The sequence below is a fragment of the Canis lupus genome, chromosome 5 (assembly GCF_003254725.2).
Source record: "Canis lupus dingo isolate Sandy chromosome 5, ASM325472v2, whole genome shotgun sequence".
NCBI lineage: Eukaryota > Metazoa > Chordata > Mammalia > Carnivora > Canidae > Canis > Canis lupus.
The window spans coordinates 9482533-9494844 of NC_064247.1; the positions used below are offsets into that span (position 1 = coordinate 9482533).

General features: G+C 37.5%; 1 protein-coding gene across 19 annotated transcripts in view; it reads right to left on the bottom strand.

The window, feature by feature from the left end:
- CCDC15 (coiled-coil domain containing 15) overlaps positions 1-12312 on the bottom strand; it is an 80258-nt gene that overhangs the window by 52297 nt on the left and 15649 nt on the right. For 13 of the 19 annotated variants that reach the window (XR_003143415.3, XR_003143416.3, XR_004815662.2 and 10 more), the window contains 7 exons: positions 10671-10793; positions 9586-10191; positions 8901-9023; positions 8531-8653; positions 6862-6936; positions 6420-6542; positions 5844-5966 (listed from right to left, as the gene is read on the bottom strand). Coding sequence is in view for 16 of the 19 variants with exons in the window: in XM_025465073.3 (XP_025320858.2) it covers positions 5844-5966; positions 6420-6542; positions 6862-6936; positions 8531-8653; positions 8901-9023; positions 9586-10191; positions 10671-10793 (1296 nt within the window). In the remaining 3 variants the exon portion in view is untranslated. The remainder of the gene's footprint in view (positions 1-5843; positions 5967-6419; positions 6543-6861; positions 6937-8530; positions 8654-8900; positions 9024-9585; positions 10192-10670; positions 10794-12312) is intronic. The other 6 variants (XM_049109802.1, XM_025465076.3, XM_025465070.3 and 3 more) reach the window with 3 other exon arrangements.

The following is a 12312-nucleotide window of genomic DNA, read 5'->3' on the forward strand; positions in this document are numbered from 1 at the left end:
CCGCCCCCCATGTTACTAGAAAAGCCTTATGACATAACTTGGTACACCTACTTTGTTATTGGTCAAAGTATGACCTCTAACTTTTAGAAATGTAAGCTTAATATTACTTTTTTAAAAAGATTTTATTTATTTATTCATGAGAGAGAGAGAGAGAGAGAGAGAGAGAATGAGAGAGAGGCACAGACACAGGCAGAGGGAGAAACAGGCTCCATGCAGGGAGCCTGACATGGGACTCGATCCCAGGACTCCAGGATCACACCCTGGGCTGAAGGCGGCACTAAATCACTGAGCAACCCAGGTTGCCCTTAATATTACTTTTTGTTTAGTTTAAAGTTATGTATCTTATAGCAAAGTGGCAGGATATAAGATCAGCATACAATAATCAATTGTACTTCTTTATACTTGAAAATAAAATTAATGGAAAAATCCATTTAAAATGCCATAAAAAAATTACTTAAAGTTAACAAAGTTAGTGTAAATTTTATACTCTGACGCCTACAAAACATTGTTGGAAGAAATTAAAGGAGGTCTAAATGAATGAAAAGACATCTGTTCATGGGTTGGAAGACTTGATAGAATGGCAGTACTCTCCAAATTGATCAACGGATTTAATGCAATCTCCACTGAAATTTCAGATGACTTTTTTATAGAAGTTGACAGAGTGATCCTTAAATTCAAATGCAAGAGACCCAGAATAGCTAAAATGGTTTTGAAACAGAACACAGTTGGAGGAATCACTCTTCCCAATCTCAAAACTTACTACAAAACTACAGTAATCAAGATGGTATGGTACTGGCATAAAAACAGGCTTAAAAAATAAAAAAGAATAGACTTATAGATCAATGGAACAGAAGTGATAGTTCAGAAATAAACCATTATATTTACAATCAACTGATTTTTGGCAAGAGTGCTCAATGGGTAAGAAGAATCATTTTAACAAATGATGTTGGGACAACTGGATGTCCACTTGTAAGAGAATAAAATTTGATTCCTACCATATACATATATGAAAATCAACTCCAAATGGATCACAGACCTAAATATAAGAGATATAAAATTCTTAAAGAGTAAATATTCATGATCCTGGATTAGGTGGTTTATTAGATATGACATCAAAAGCACAATCCACAAAAGAAAAAGTAAACTTAGACTTCTTTAAAACTAAAAACTTTTGTGCTACAAAGGAAACCATCAAGAAAACAAAAAGTCTACCAAATGGGAGACAACATTTGCAAATCATGTAAAATCTAGTAAGAATTCACAAAAGACAAATAACTCAATTACAAATTGGGCAGATAATCTAATAAGCAGTTTTCCAAAGAAAAAATATACAAATAGCCAATGTGCACATGAAAAGATGCTCACCATTAACCATCAGGGAAATGTAAATCAAAACCATGAGATACCACTTCACACTCATTAATATAGCCATAATTAAAAAGGCAGATAAAAAAAAATAAAAAATAAAATAAAAAGGCAGATAATAAGTGCTAGTGAGGATGTGAAGAAATTAGAACCCTCATACATTGTTGGAAGGAATGAAAAATAGTGCAGCCGCTTTGGAAAACAGTTTGGCAGTTCCTCAGAAGGTTAAGTATAGAGTCACCATATGTCCCAGCAATTCCACCCCTTAGTATATTCAAGAGAAATGAAAACACATATCCACAGAAAAACTTGTACGCAAATATTCAAAGCAACATTATTCATAATAGCCAAGAAGTAGAAACAATCCAAATGTCCATTAATTGATGAGTGGATAAATAAAATGTGCTATACGTATAACATGGAATGTTATCTAATGATAGGGATAAAGTACTGCTATATGCTACAAGGTCAATGAACTTTGAAAACATTACACTAAGTGAAAAAAGCCAGTCACAAAAGGCCATATATTCCGTGGTCCCGTTTATATGAAATGTCCAGAAAAGGCAACTATAGAGAAATTGGTTAGTAGTTTGCATAGGGTTGAGGGGTGGAGGAAAAAGGAATTGGCTGCTAATGAGTAAGGACTTTTAGGGTATGATGAAACTGTTCTAAAACTCATTGTGGCAAACTCTACACAACACTTTGAATATACAAAAATACTGCTTTTTACACTTAAATAGATTATATCATTCGGAGTCAATCCTCAACATTCTATGTTCCTTATCTGTGAATTTGCCTATTCACCAAAATTTATTTGTAATCCCAAAATTAACACTTGTGATGCTTTTATGGTCATTTATAGACATGTACAGAGCTGTGAGAAATTTGAGTCACCAGATAAGAATGTTGCCAGCTGAGGCTGAACAAAGTGATGCTCTGCTCTTTTTGTTTCAGCTTTCATACTGTAACCAAGTATTCTTTCCAAGGTCTATTTAGTGCCAAAGTTTTTGCATTTTTGTGCTCTTTTTTTGTTGGTGATTTCACTCACTACTTAAAATGGCTTCCAGGGCACCTCAGTCAGATGAGAGTCTACTCTTGATTTTGGCTCAGGTCATGATCTCAGGGTCCTGGGATCAAGCCGCACATCGAATTGGGCTCCAAGCTCAATGGGGAGTCTGCTCAAGGAGGGAGTCTGTTTGAGGTTTTCTCTCCCTCTCCCTCTGCCCTTCTCCCAGCTTGGTCTCTTACTCTCTTTCTAAAATAAATAATCTTTTAAAACAAATAAAAATAAAAAATATAATAAGATAAAATGGCTCCCAAGCACAGTGTTGAAGTACTATCTAGTATTCCTAAGCATAAAAAGGTTATGATGTGTTTTATAGATAAAATATTTATATTAAATAAGCTCATTCAGGAATAATCTATAGTGTTATTGGCTCAGAGTCCATGTTAATGAATCAACATTATATATTCAATAAGATGTCTTTAAACAGAAATTCACAGGGACGCCTAGGTGGCTCAGTGGTTGGGCGCATCCACCTTTGGCTCTGGCATGGTGATCCTGGAGTACCTGGATCAAGTCCCGCATTGGGCTCCCCTTGAGCAGCCTGCTTCTCCTTCTGTCTGTGTCCCTGCCTCTCTTTCTGTGTCTCTCATGAATAAACAAAATCTTTAAAAAAAAAAACAAAAACAAAACAGAAATTCACATAAAATAAAGTCAGGTATTAGTCAATGACCAAAACATGATCAGAGGCTCACAAAATCCTAACTCTGTATCTCCCCTAGGAACAATGGTTTAGTATTCACCAATTCAGTGTTTGTAGCAACTTTATATACTACTACAAATAACAAGAATTGACTGCATACCTCATTTTTAAAATTATTTGTTATAGATAAAATCTGAAAATGATACATAGCAGAGACAGATGGTAGTTTTTTTCTGGAATTTTGGGTTATTTTTTTGTGTTTACTTTTGCTACAATAAAAATGAAAACATTTTCTGCTTTCAAAAAAGTAAGGGAAACTGGACTTTCAGCACTGGGCAAGGAGTAAGCTCACTATGGGCCTGTCTGTCTCATTGATTCTAACTAAAGATTCCAGGAAATGTGGCCTGCAGTTAAGTGGAGAGCGTAGGGGTGGAGTGTCCTGAAGAGGAATGAGCTAGAAAAGTGGATACCTTAACTCTGTGTATGAATTGGCTTAAAATCCCAAATCACCTCGGAGTTGCTCTTGCATAAGATGGACCTAATGGAGTATAATGAAGGCTTTGAAAATTGAACTAACATTCAAGCCACTGTTCAGAGAAGATGAGAAAGACCTTATAATATAAACTTAACCAGGTTGATTGCCTGCTAGGACAAACAAAACAAAAAGTGTAACATTCTTTAGAGGATTTCAAGAGAGGCCAGAGTCTCACAATATTCAAAATTGGACACAGAAGAAAGGATGGCAAGAGAATCCAGAATGTGGTCCAAAGACAGACAACTCTTCTTCTGAGATAGTAGGAATATGTAAGAATGCCAAAAAAGCAAATGGCTGAGGGAATTAGCACATGATGGCTTCTATTTTTTTCATGAAAGTCTGAGTATGAGGATGCAGCAAGAACTTTACAAGGTATCTAAGCTTTACAATCATTAGTGTGGGCCATAGGATAAGGAGCAGCACAGGGGACTAAGCAGTTGTGACTGTAAACCGAGTATGACTATGATCTAAATCTATACTATTGACGTGTTTTTCCTGATAAGGCTGGGTTATTTCAGGAGCCTAAAAAGGGAAAGTACTGACCCAGGAAATCAGGGCTTGTATGGTGGAAGAACAAGAAGAGGTTCCAACCACCAAGGCAGCACCCTCAATCACAGTTAGGTACGCCTCTTCTGTGCTCAGTTAATGCCCTATGCATCCTCTACCATTAATTATGTTGCTTCATAATTATCTGCTTATGTATCAGTCCCTCTTCTGTAGACTTAAAAAAAAATTTGAGTTCTGAAATTTGAGTTCTATGGCTGATTTACAATTGTATCTTTGATATTTAGTGCCTAAACAATGGCTAACACCTAACAAGGTGTTGAATAAATGTCTGATTAATTCATTCAAAACATATTTAAGAAGAGACTAACAGGTACCAGGCACCAGACTATCAGGTACTCTACAGGCTGCCCACATACTGGTAAACACGTTAGGTGAGGTATCTCTCTTCATAAAGCTTATAGACCAGTGGAAAAACATGTTAAATAAATAAATTATTACAAATTGGTTTGTGCACTGAGAAGGAAAGAGAATGTAAGGATAGAGAAAAACAGAAGAGAGGAGACCTATTTTTGATAAGGTGGTCAGGACAATCTTTTCCAAGGACGTAACATTTATGCTGAAATCTGAAGGATGAGAAGGGACTGGCTTTGTGAACTAAAAAACAGAAGGCTATCCAGGGAAAGGAAAAGACATATGCAACAGATTTGGCATACTCCAGGATATCTAAGTGACAATGTATGACAGCATACCTTCAGGCCAGCCTCATAAAGACAAGCTAAAAATGACAGAGAGCTACAGTTCAGTCCTGAAAACCTCAGCCCAAATCCTACTTTCTGTCTTGATGCTCCTTTTCTTCTGCTCTCTTAAAAGAGCCAAGAGGAAATGTCTCTTTAGCTCTTTTATATATCCTAACAACACTGGTTGCCTGAAGACTCTGTTGTTAAAATAACATAAAATCATAAGATAGAAATTATCCAGACAGTGATAAATCCTAGTGGGAATAAACTAGACTTCAGTTAAGCCATGGAGGAATCTCAGAGGGCCACATTATTATAACATTTTCTTGAAAAACTATAGATCTTAGCTCAGTACATCAAAGCTTAGGCAATATAACCCTAATAAGCTCCAGGCTACACTCTGAACAGTTTATTTCTTGGTGATCCCATGTTATGCTCTACCAGCTTACAGACGGAGATCTAGGCCTGGCCATTGGGTGGAAGATCTTCCTGACCCCTCTCCCATAGAAACCACTCATTTCTTCTTCCCTCATGCCATAAAAGACACCGGCCATCAGAAATATACCTCTTACAAAAGAACATACATTTTCCAACAGGCAGCAAGTGCTCCTAACAATATCCTAGGTTTCAGTGAAAGCACTAAAGTAATCTTAGGTCAGGGTAAATCTTACACACTATGACATAAAATAAGAAATCTGCTTTTTGCTCAGCCTTACCACTCCCAGCTCAGTAGGTGCCAAAAATCCTGTCTAAATTCCATTACCCAGACAAAACATGAGAGACACCTAACTCTGGGAAATGAACAAGGGGTAGTGAAAGGGGAGGTGGGTGGGGGGTTGGGGTGACTGGGTGATGGGCACTGAGGAGTGCACTTGGCAGGATGAGCACTGGGTGTTATATGCTATATGTTGGCAAATTCAACTTTTTTAAAAAATTAAAAAAAACACACAAAAAAAACAAATAAATAAATAAATTCCATTACCCATACCCTACCTGTCTTCTGCTGGAAGCCTCTCTTTGGTGCTTGGGTGGCAGATGCTGATGGTCATCCAGACGCAAATCCTCTTGCCATCTTTCAGATGTCCCAACAGATGGCTGCTGCCTGAAGCATAAGCTCTAAAAAAATACAAAAGCAATCACCAAGGTGTGAGCAGTGACATAATGCTAGTAAAAATACTATAGGCTGCAGTGACAGCCCTGACATACTCTATACAGGTCTATTAGAATAGTCTGATACATCATGGCATAAAAAAAGACTTTACACTCCTTGCCACTATTAGGGATCTTAGCTGTATCCACAAAGCAATCATAAGTTTCTTCATTTCTAAAACAAGGATAATTATAGTGTCTATCTCCCCAGATATTGTGAGAATGAGAAATGAGACAATGAATACAAAGTTCTAGAACTTTGGTTATAGAAAGTGCCTAATGAACGCAAGCTTTCATATTATTAACAGTATTAACAAGAGATAACACTAACAGCTGTAGCACTGTTGTTAGAAGCAAGCCCAGATCAAACTCCAACTAATTTACTTTCTGCTATTTACTGTTTACTACACTCTGATCTACCTGCTGTCCAGCAGAACCTGGATCATGGGTATCACGTAAAACATATTCATGAGGCTCCAGAAATAACTCCTTTCTCCATCTCTCCTCTGTCATATTATGTAAGGCCTGCCCATAGTTCTTGTGCTAAAAGACAACATAAACATTGAATAACAATTGTTGAAGCAGGAGCATCATGCCAGGGCAATGGTAAGAGCTTCAGTGAAGAGGCCTGAAGGAGTTTCAACAGGTCAGAATGGTATGATACATCACAGAACTGGAGAACAGGATAGTTTTGCTCACTATTTACTGGCCTTAACACTAAACCCTTAAGTAGTTACTATATTTCCCTGTTAAACTTGAGCCAAAACCTAAGCAATTTATTCTGGGGTACTTATTCCTCACTATACTCTGCTCTACTTATTCCCCAAGAGAGGCAAGATCTTAAACACTGGGTGAAACATACCGGTGGTACTCCAAAAGCCAGTCTTCTTTCAATCTCCCATTTCTCAAAAGATGAGGGTTGCTTGATATACTTGCTCTAGGAACAACAAAATACAAAACTGTCTAAGCAGAAATGATTAGTGACAACTCCAAAATACTACTATAGGAGGGTAACATAACAGAGTTGGCGTGCATGTGTGCTTGCATGTGTTAATACAAAATCCCCAAATATAAAGCAAAGTAGGAAAGAAAATATAGTGAATCCCAAGATACACATGCCCCAACTTCAATAATTAGTAACACTTTTTTCCATCTGTCTCTTTTCCCAATTTTTCCTGGACTATTTTAAAGCAAATCCCAGATTATTCTGGTACTTTTTTTTTTTTCTTTTGTATAGGGTAACTTTTATTCAATAGTATGTTTGGAAGAAGTAAGGCAGCAAAGTAGTATTTTTATCATGTTGCTAGCATTTTCCCAAGGTACAGCCAGGAAACAAGCTTATGTCATTTCCACATGGATCCTATGAAATGTCCCCAATAATTCCATACACGAACACTAAAGGTGGTAGAGTTGAGGCAGTTCTGAGGTGGTCAACAGCTTGTTTTATCCTTCCTCATAACTGGTTTGCAAACTACATATCTGGTTTTGGTGTATCGCTTCAGTTGGCCAAGATTAGAAGCCCTTCAGTATTCATAAGACTAAATGCAGAAAGCCAAGTATGCTCCAGGATGTGAATTTATGCAGAACGATTTGCTGTTAACCAATTAGTATTACACAAACCCTGCCTCTTGGTCAACCCAAAGGACAGATATATGCTTTCCCACCTGGACAGACTTTAGGTTCAGGCACATTTTGAAATAACTGAAGATGTTCTGCTCTTAGCCTCACTCTGGCAGCTCTAATTCTATGTAGCCTACATGTAAACTAGCTTGATAAGCTCCAACCCGAATCTTAAGTACTTTCACCTCCGTTACTCTTTTATGAAGGAGACAGTGTTCCCCCTGTATTCTGCTCTACCTCCTCTCTAAGGGAGGCTCGGTCCTGGGTTTTAGGTTTAGCACACTGCTGATACTCCAGAGCCAATTCATCACTTATTCCCTCTGCTCTCATAAAAGATGCCATTTGCTTGAAAAACAAGTTCTAAAGGAATAAAAATAGAAACCAAACTGTCTGACCAGGGCAACATACTACCTAGGATACTGTAGGTCTCAATGACAACTCCAGGGAAATGGTACCAGGTGAGATATTCTGATACATTTTAACTTGAACAAGGATATAATGTTTTTATTTTATGCTATTTTTTTAAGGATGTAACACTTTTAGCCCAACTCTGTAGACCTGAATTTTTACTCCTAAGCCATGTACAGAACAGTCTTAACAAACTCCCCATATGTTTCGTAATTTAAGATTTGCCACATCTTCCTACACTGCTCGTGTGGGGACAGTGGGTTTGTGGTAATACTGTGGGCTCCAGCAGAAGTTGTAGCATAATCTTAGTAAGCTAAAATAGTCTGATTCCATAAGAGAATACGAATGTGATTTATCAACCTTCTGAATGACAGAATTGATTTGACTGGTATAGGTCATCAGACCAGGGTCTTTGCACCTGTCCCTACACTTTACCTATTACCGAGAATATGTACAATCCAGTTATTTTATTTCGTGTTTATTTCCTTTTTATTCTGCTTTACCTGATCTCTGATGAAGGTCTGGTCCTGGAGGTTGGGAGGCAGATACTGATGACCTGCCACAGAAAAGCCTTCCCTCTCTTCCTCACTTGACATATCAGAGTATGACTCCTTGAAGCGTACTTTCTGAAAGAAAACAAAAACACGGACTGTAAATTGTCCAGCAGCAATAATACGATAGTAATAGTGCTATAGGCTTTATTGAGAGCCTTACAGTAATTTTTTTAACTCGAGATAATGTGAAATATGGAATAAAACCGAAAGCCATACTTTTTGTCATTTCCAAAGTCTAGCTGAGAACAACCTTTGCAAGTTCCCAACTAAACCCTGAACAATTCAGTTCCTGCTGGTCTCTCTCCTTTTTCTGTTCTACCTTGTCCATGATGGAGGCCTGATCTTGATGCCTGTGTTGAAGGTCCTGATGGACAGCCAGAGGAAATGCCTCTCTCTCTCTTGGGCCTAACAAAATTGATGCTCCCTGCTTCAAACCTGCTTTCTAAAGAAAGAACAAACACAAGATATCAATTGTTCAGTTAAGAAATACAGGTTAACCAGTAATACTTGAGGCTGCAGTGAGAATTCTGGCATTAACTGAGGTCAGAATACAACTGAACATGATATAAAAAGAAAAGAAAACAGTAGACTCCTTTTCACATAAGCCCATAATTTACTTCCTGCTGATCCCTTGGTTCTTATTTTTGGCCTAGCTGATCTCTGGTGGAGGGCTGGCCTTGGAACCTGAATAGTAAAAAATACTGCCCCACACTTGTGGGCCACTCCTTTTTCCATCTTTCAGCTGTCAAAGCAGATAATGGCTGCCAGAAATATTTTTCTAATAAAGGTCAAAAAAAAAAAAAAAAAAGTAAATGGCCAGGGGTAATGTGCTACTGATAATACTTTAACAATTAATAAGAACCCTAGACTTCTGAGAAATTAATGAGGAAACTATTTTTCCCAACTATGACTCCAAATCAGCTGTAATTTAGTGCTTGCAAACCCCACTCCAAAATTTAAGTAGCTATTTCTTTTTGTTTTATCTCCTTTCCACTCTATTTTACCTGATCCCTGGGTAGAAAATGCTGGTCTTTGGGTAATAAATCCTGGTCCTGAAATATGGATTCAATATTCTTGTCTTTAGGTAGAAAATCCTGGTCTTTAGGTAGGAAGTCCTGGTCCCGACATCTGGGTAGAATATTCTGGTCCTTGGGTAGAAAATCCCGGTCTTTAAGTAGAAAGTCCTGGTCCTGACATCTGGGTAGAATATTCTGGTCTTTGGGAAGAACAGACTGTTCTTTGGGTAGCAAATCCTGGACTTTGGACATAATACTCTCATCTTCTAGTTCAATATTCTGGGCTTCTGGCAAAATACCCTGAGTTTCTATCTTAACATCCTGGACTTTAGGCTCAATGGCCTGGGCCTCGGGCTCAACAGCTTGGTTTTCTGGATCAATAGGCTGGATACTGAGCCTTGGTTCAACACTCTCAGCTTCTAGCTCAACATTCTGGACTCCTGTCAAATCACTCTGGGTTTCCAGCAGATCACCTTGGGCTTCTGCAAGATAATCCTGGGCTTCCGGCAGAATATCCTGAAGGTCCTGAAGATCTAATTGCTTTTGCTCTTCCTCTTTCATCACAGCAAATAATGGATTTTTGAACTGTACTTTCTAAAAGTGAACATAAACACCAGATATAGAAAGCCAGGTAGTAGCCATACTATAGGTTCTCCATAAGATTACTAAAATAATCTCAAAGAGATATGGTAGTCAGGGGCACCTGGGTGGCTCAGTCGGTTAAGTGTCTACCTTCATTCAGCTCAGGTCACGATCCCAGGTTCCTAGGATTGTGCCCCACATTGGGCTCCCTGCTCAGTGGGGAGTCTGCTTCTCCCTCTCTCTCTGCCCCTCCCCTTGCTTGTGCTTTCTCTCTCACTCTTGTGCTCATTCTCTCAAATAGATAAATAAAATCTAAAAAAAAAATATGATAGTCAAACAAATTACTAAAATAAAATGGGAAAATACAATCTTTGCTTGACTTAACAGAACCTAAATCTATAATCCCAAACCAGTACAACAATATGGCATCCCTAGTCTAAATCACACTTAGTTTAATTTCTATTATACTATCTCCTTTCACTCTGCTTTACCTGAACTCTGCTGAAAGGTTTCTCCCTGTCTTCAGAAAGGAGATCCTGCTGCTGTCCCCAAAACAAATTTTCTTTCTCTCTCTTATCTACCGTAGTAGATGAAGATTCCTCAGAGTCAGGTTCCTACAAACACACAATCAACAACAGTAAAAAAGTATCTATTATAGGTAGAAACAATGTGATTACAATAAAATCTTAGGCTTCAGCACACTATTAGGATAATTTAGTAGGTCAATATAATCAAGTATTATAAAAACATGACATTACAAAAGAAGCATTAAGACTATATAATGAAAACTATAAAACAGTTGAAAGAAATTTAAAAAGATCTAAATAAATGGAAAGGCATCCCATGTTTATGGGTCTCAGAAGATAATACTAAGACATCAAAAAACCCTCAGTCAACTGGTTTTCAACAAGAGTGCCAAGAAAATCCAACAGAGAAAGAAGTTTTCCAACAAATGGTACTGCGACAAGTGGATATCCACATGCAAAAGAATTAAAATACTTCCTCAGTACCGCATACAAAAATTCACTCAAAATAGGTTTTAGACCTTAGTTTAAGGACTAAAATTATAAGTTTTAGAAGGACACATAGTAGAAAATATTGATGACTTTGGATTAAGCAATGGTTTATCAGATACTAGATCAAAAGCACAAGCAACAAAAGAAAAATAGGTAAGTTGAACTACACCAAAATTAAAAATTTTTCAGAAATGATAGCATTAAGAAAGTGAAATGACAACCTACAGAATGGAAGAAAATACTTGCAAATCATCTATCTGATAAGACATGTATCCAAAATATATAAAGAACCCTTATAACTCAGTAAAAATCAAATAACCCAATTAAAAAATCAGCACCACATATGAATAGACATTTTCTCCCTAAGAGACATGTAAATGGGCAATAAGCATGTGAAAAGATACTCAAGATCATAAGTCATCAGGGAAACACAAATCAAAAATACAGTGAGAGGGCAGCCCTGGTGGCCCAGCGGTTTAGCGCCGCCTTCAGCCGAGGGCATGATCCTGGAGACCCGGGATCGAGTCCCACATCCGGCTCCCTGCATGGAGCCTGCTTCTCCCTCTGCCTGTGTCTCTGCCTCTCTCTCTGTGTTTCTCATGAATAAATAAATACAATCTTTAAGAAAAAAAATACAGTGAGATATCACTTCACATCAGTAGGACAGTTATAATAAAAAATATGGACAATAATAAGTATTGGAGAGGATGTGAAGAAATCGGAGCCCACATATATTGCTGATGGGAAATAGCCTGGCAGTTCCTCAAAATACTAACCATAGTTAGCCTATGACCCCAAAATTCTATTACTAAAGAAATGAATATCCACACAAAAACATGTACACAACTGTTTGTAGCAGTTATTCATAAAAGCCAAGCCATCAACTGATGGATGGATATACCAAATGTGATATAGCCATAAAAGGAACATTATTCAGCAATAAAAAGGAATGAAGTACTGATATATTCGACAACATAAAACATTATGCAAAGTGAAAGAAGCCAGTCACAAATGACCATTATATGATTTATTATATATATTATTAATGAAATAATTAATGGAGACGAGGGAAGTGTCCAGGCAAAATGTCTCAAATATATATTATATGTTATATGTT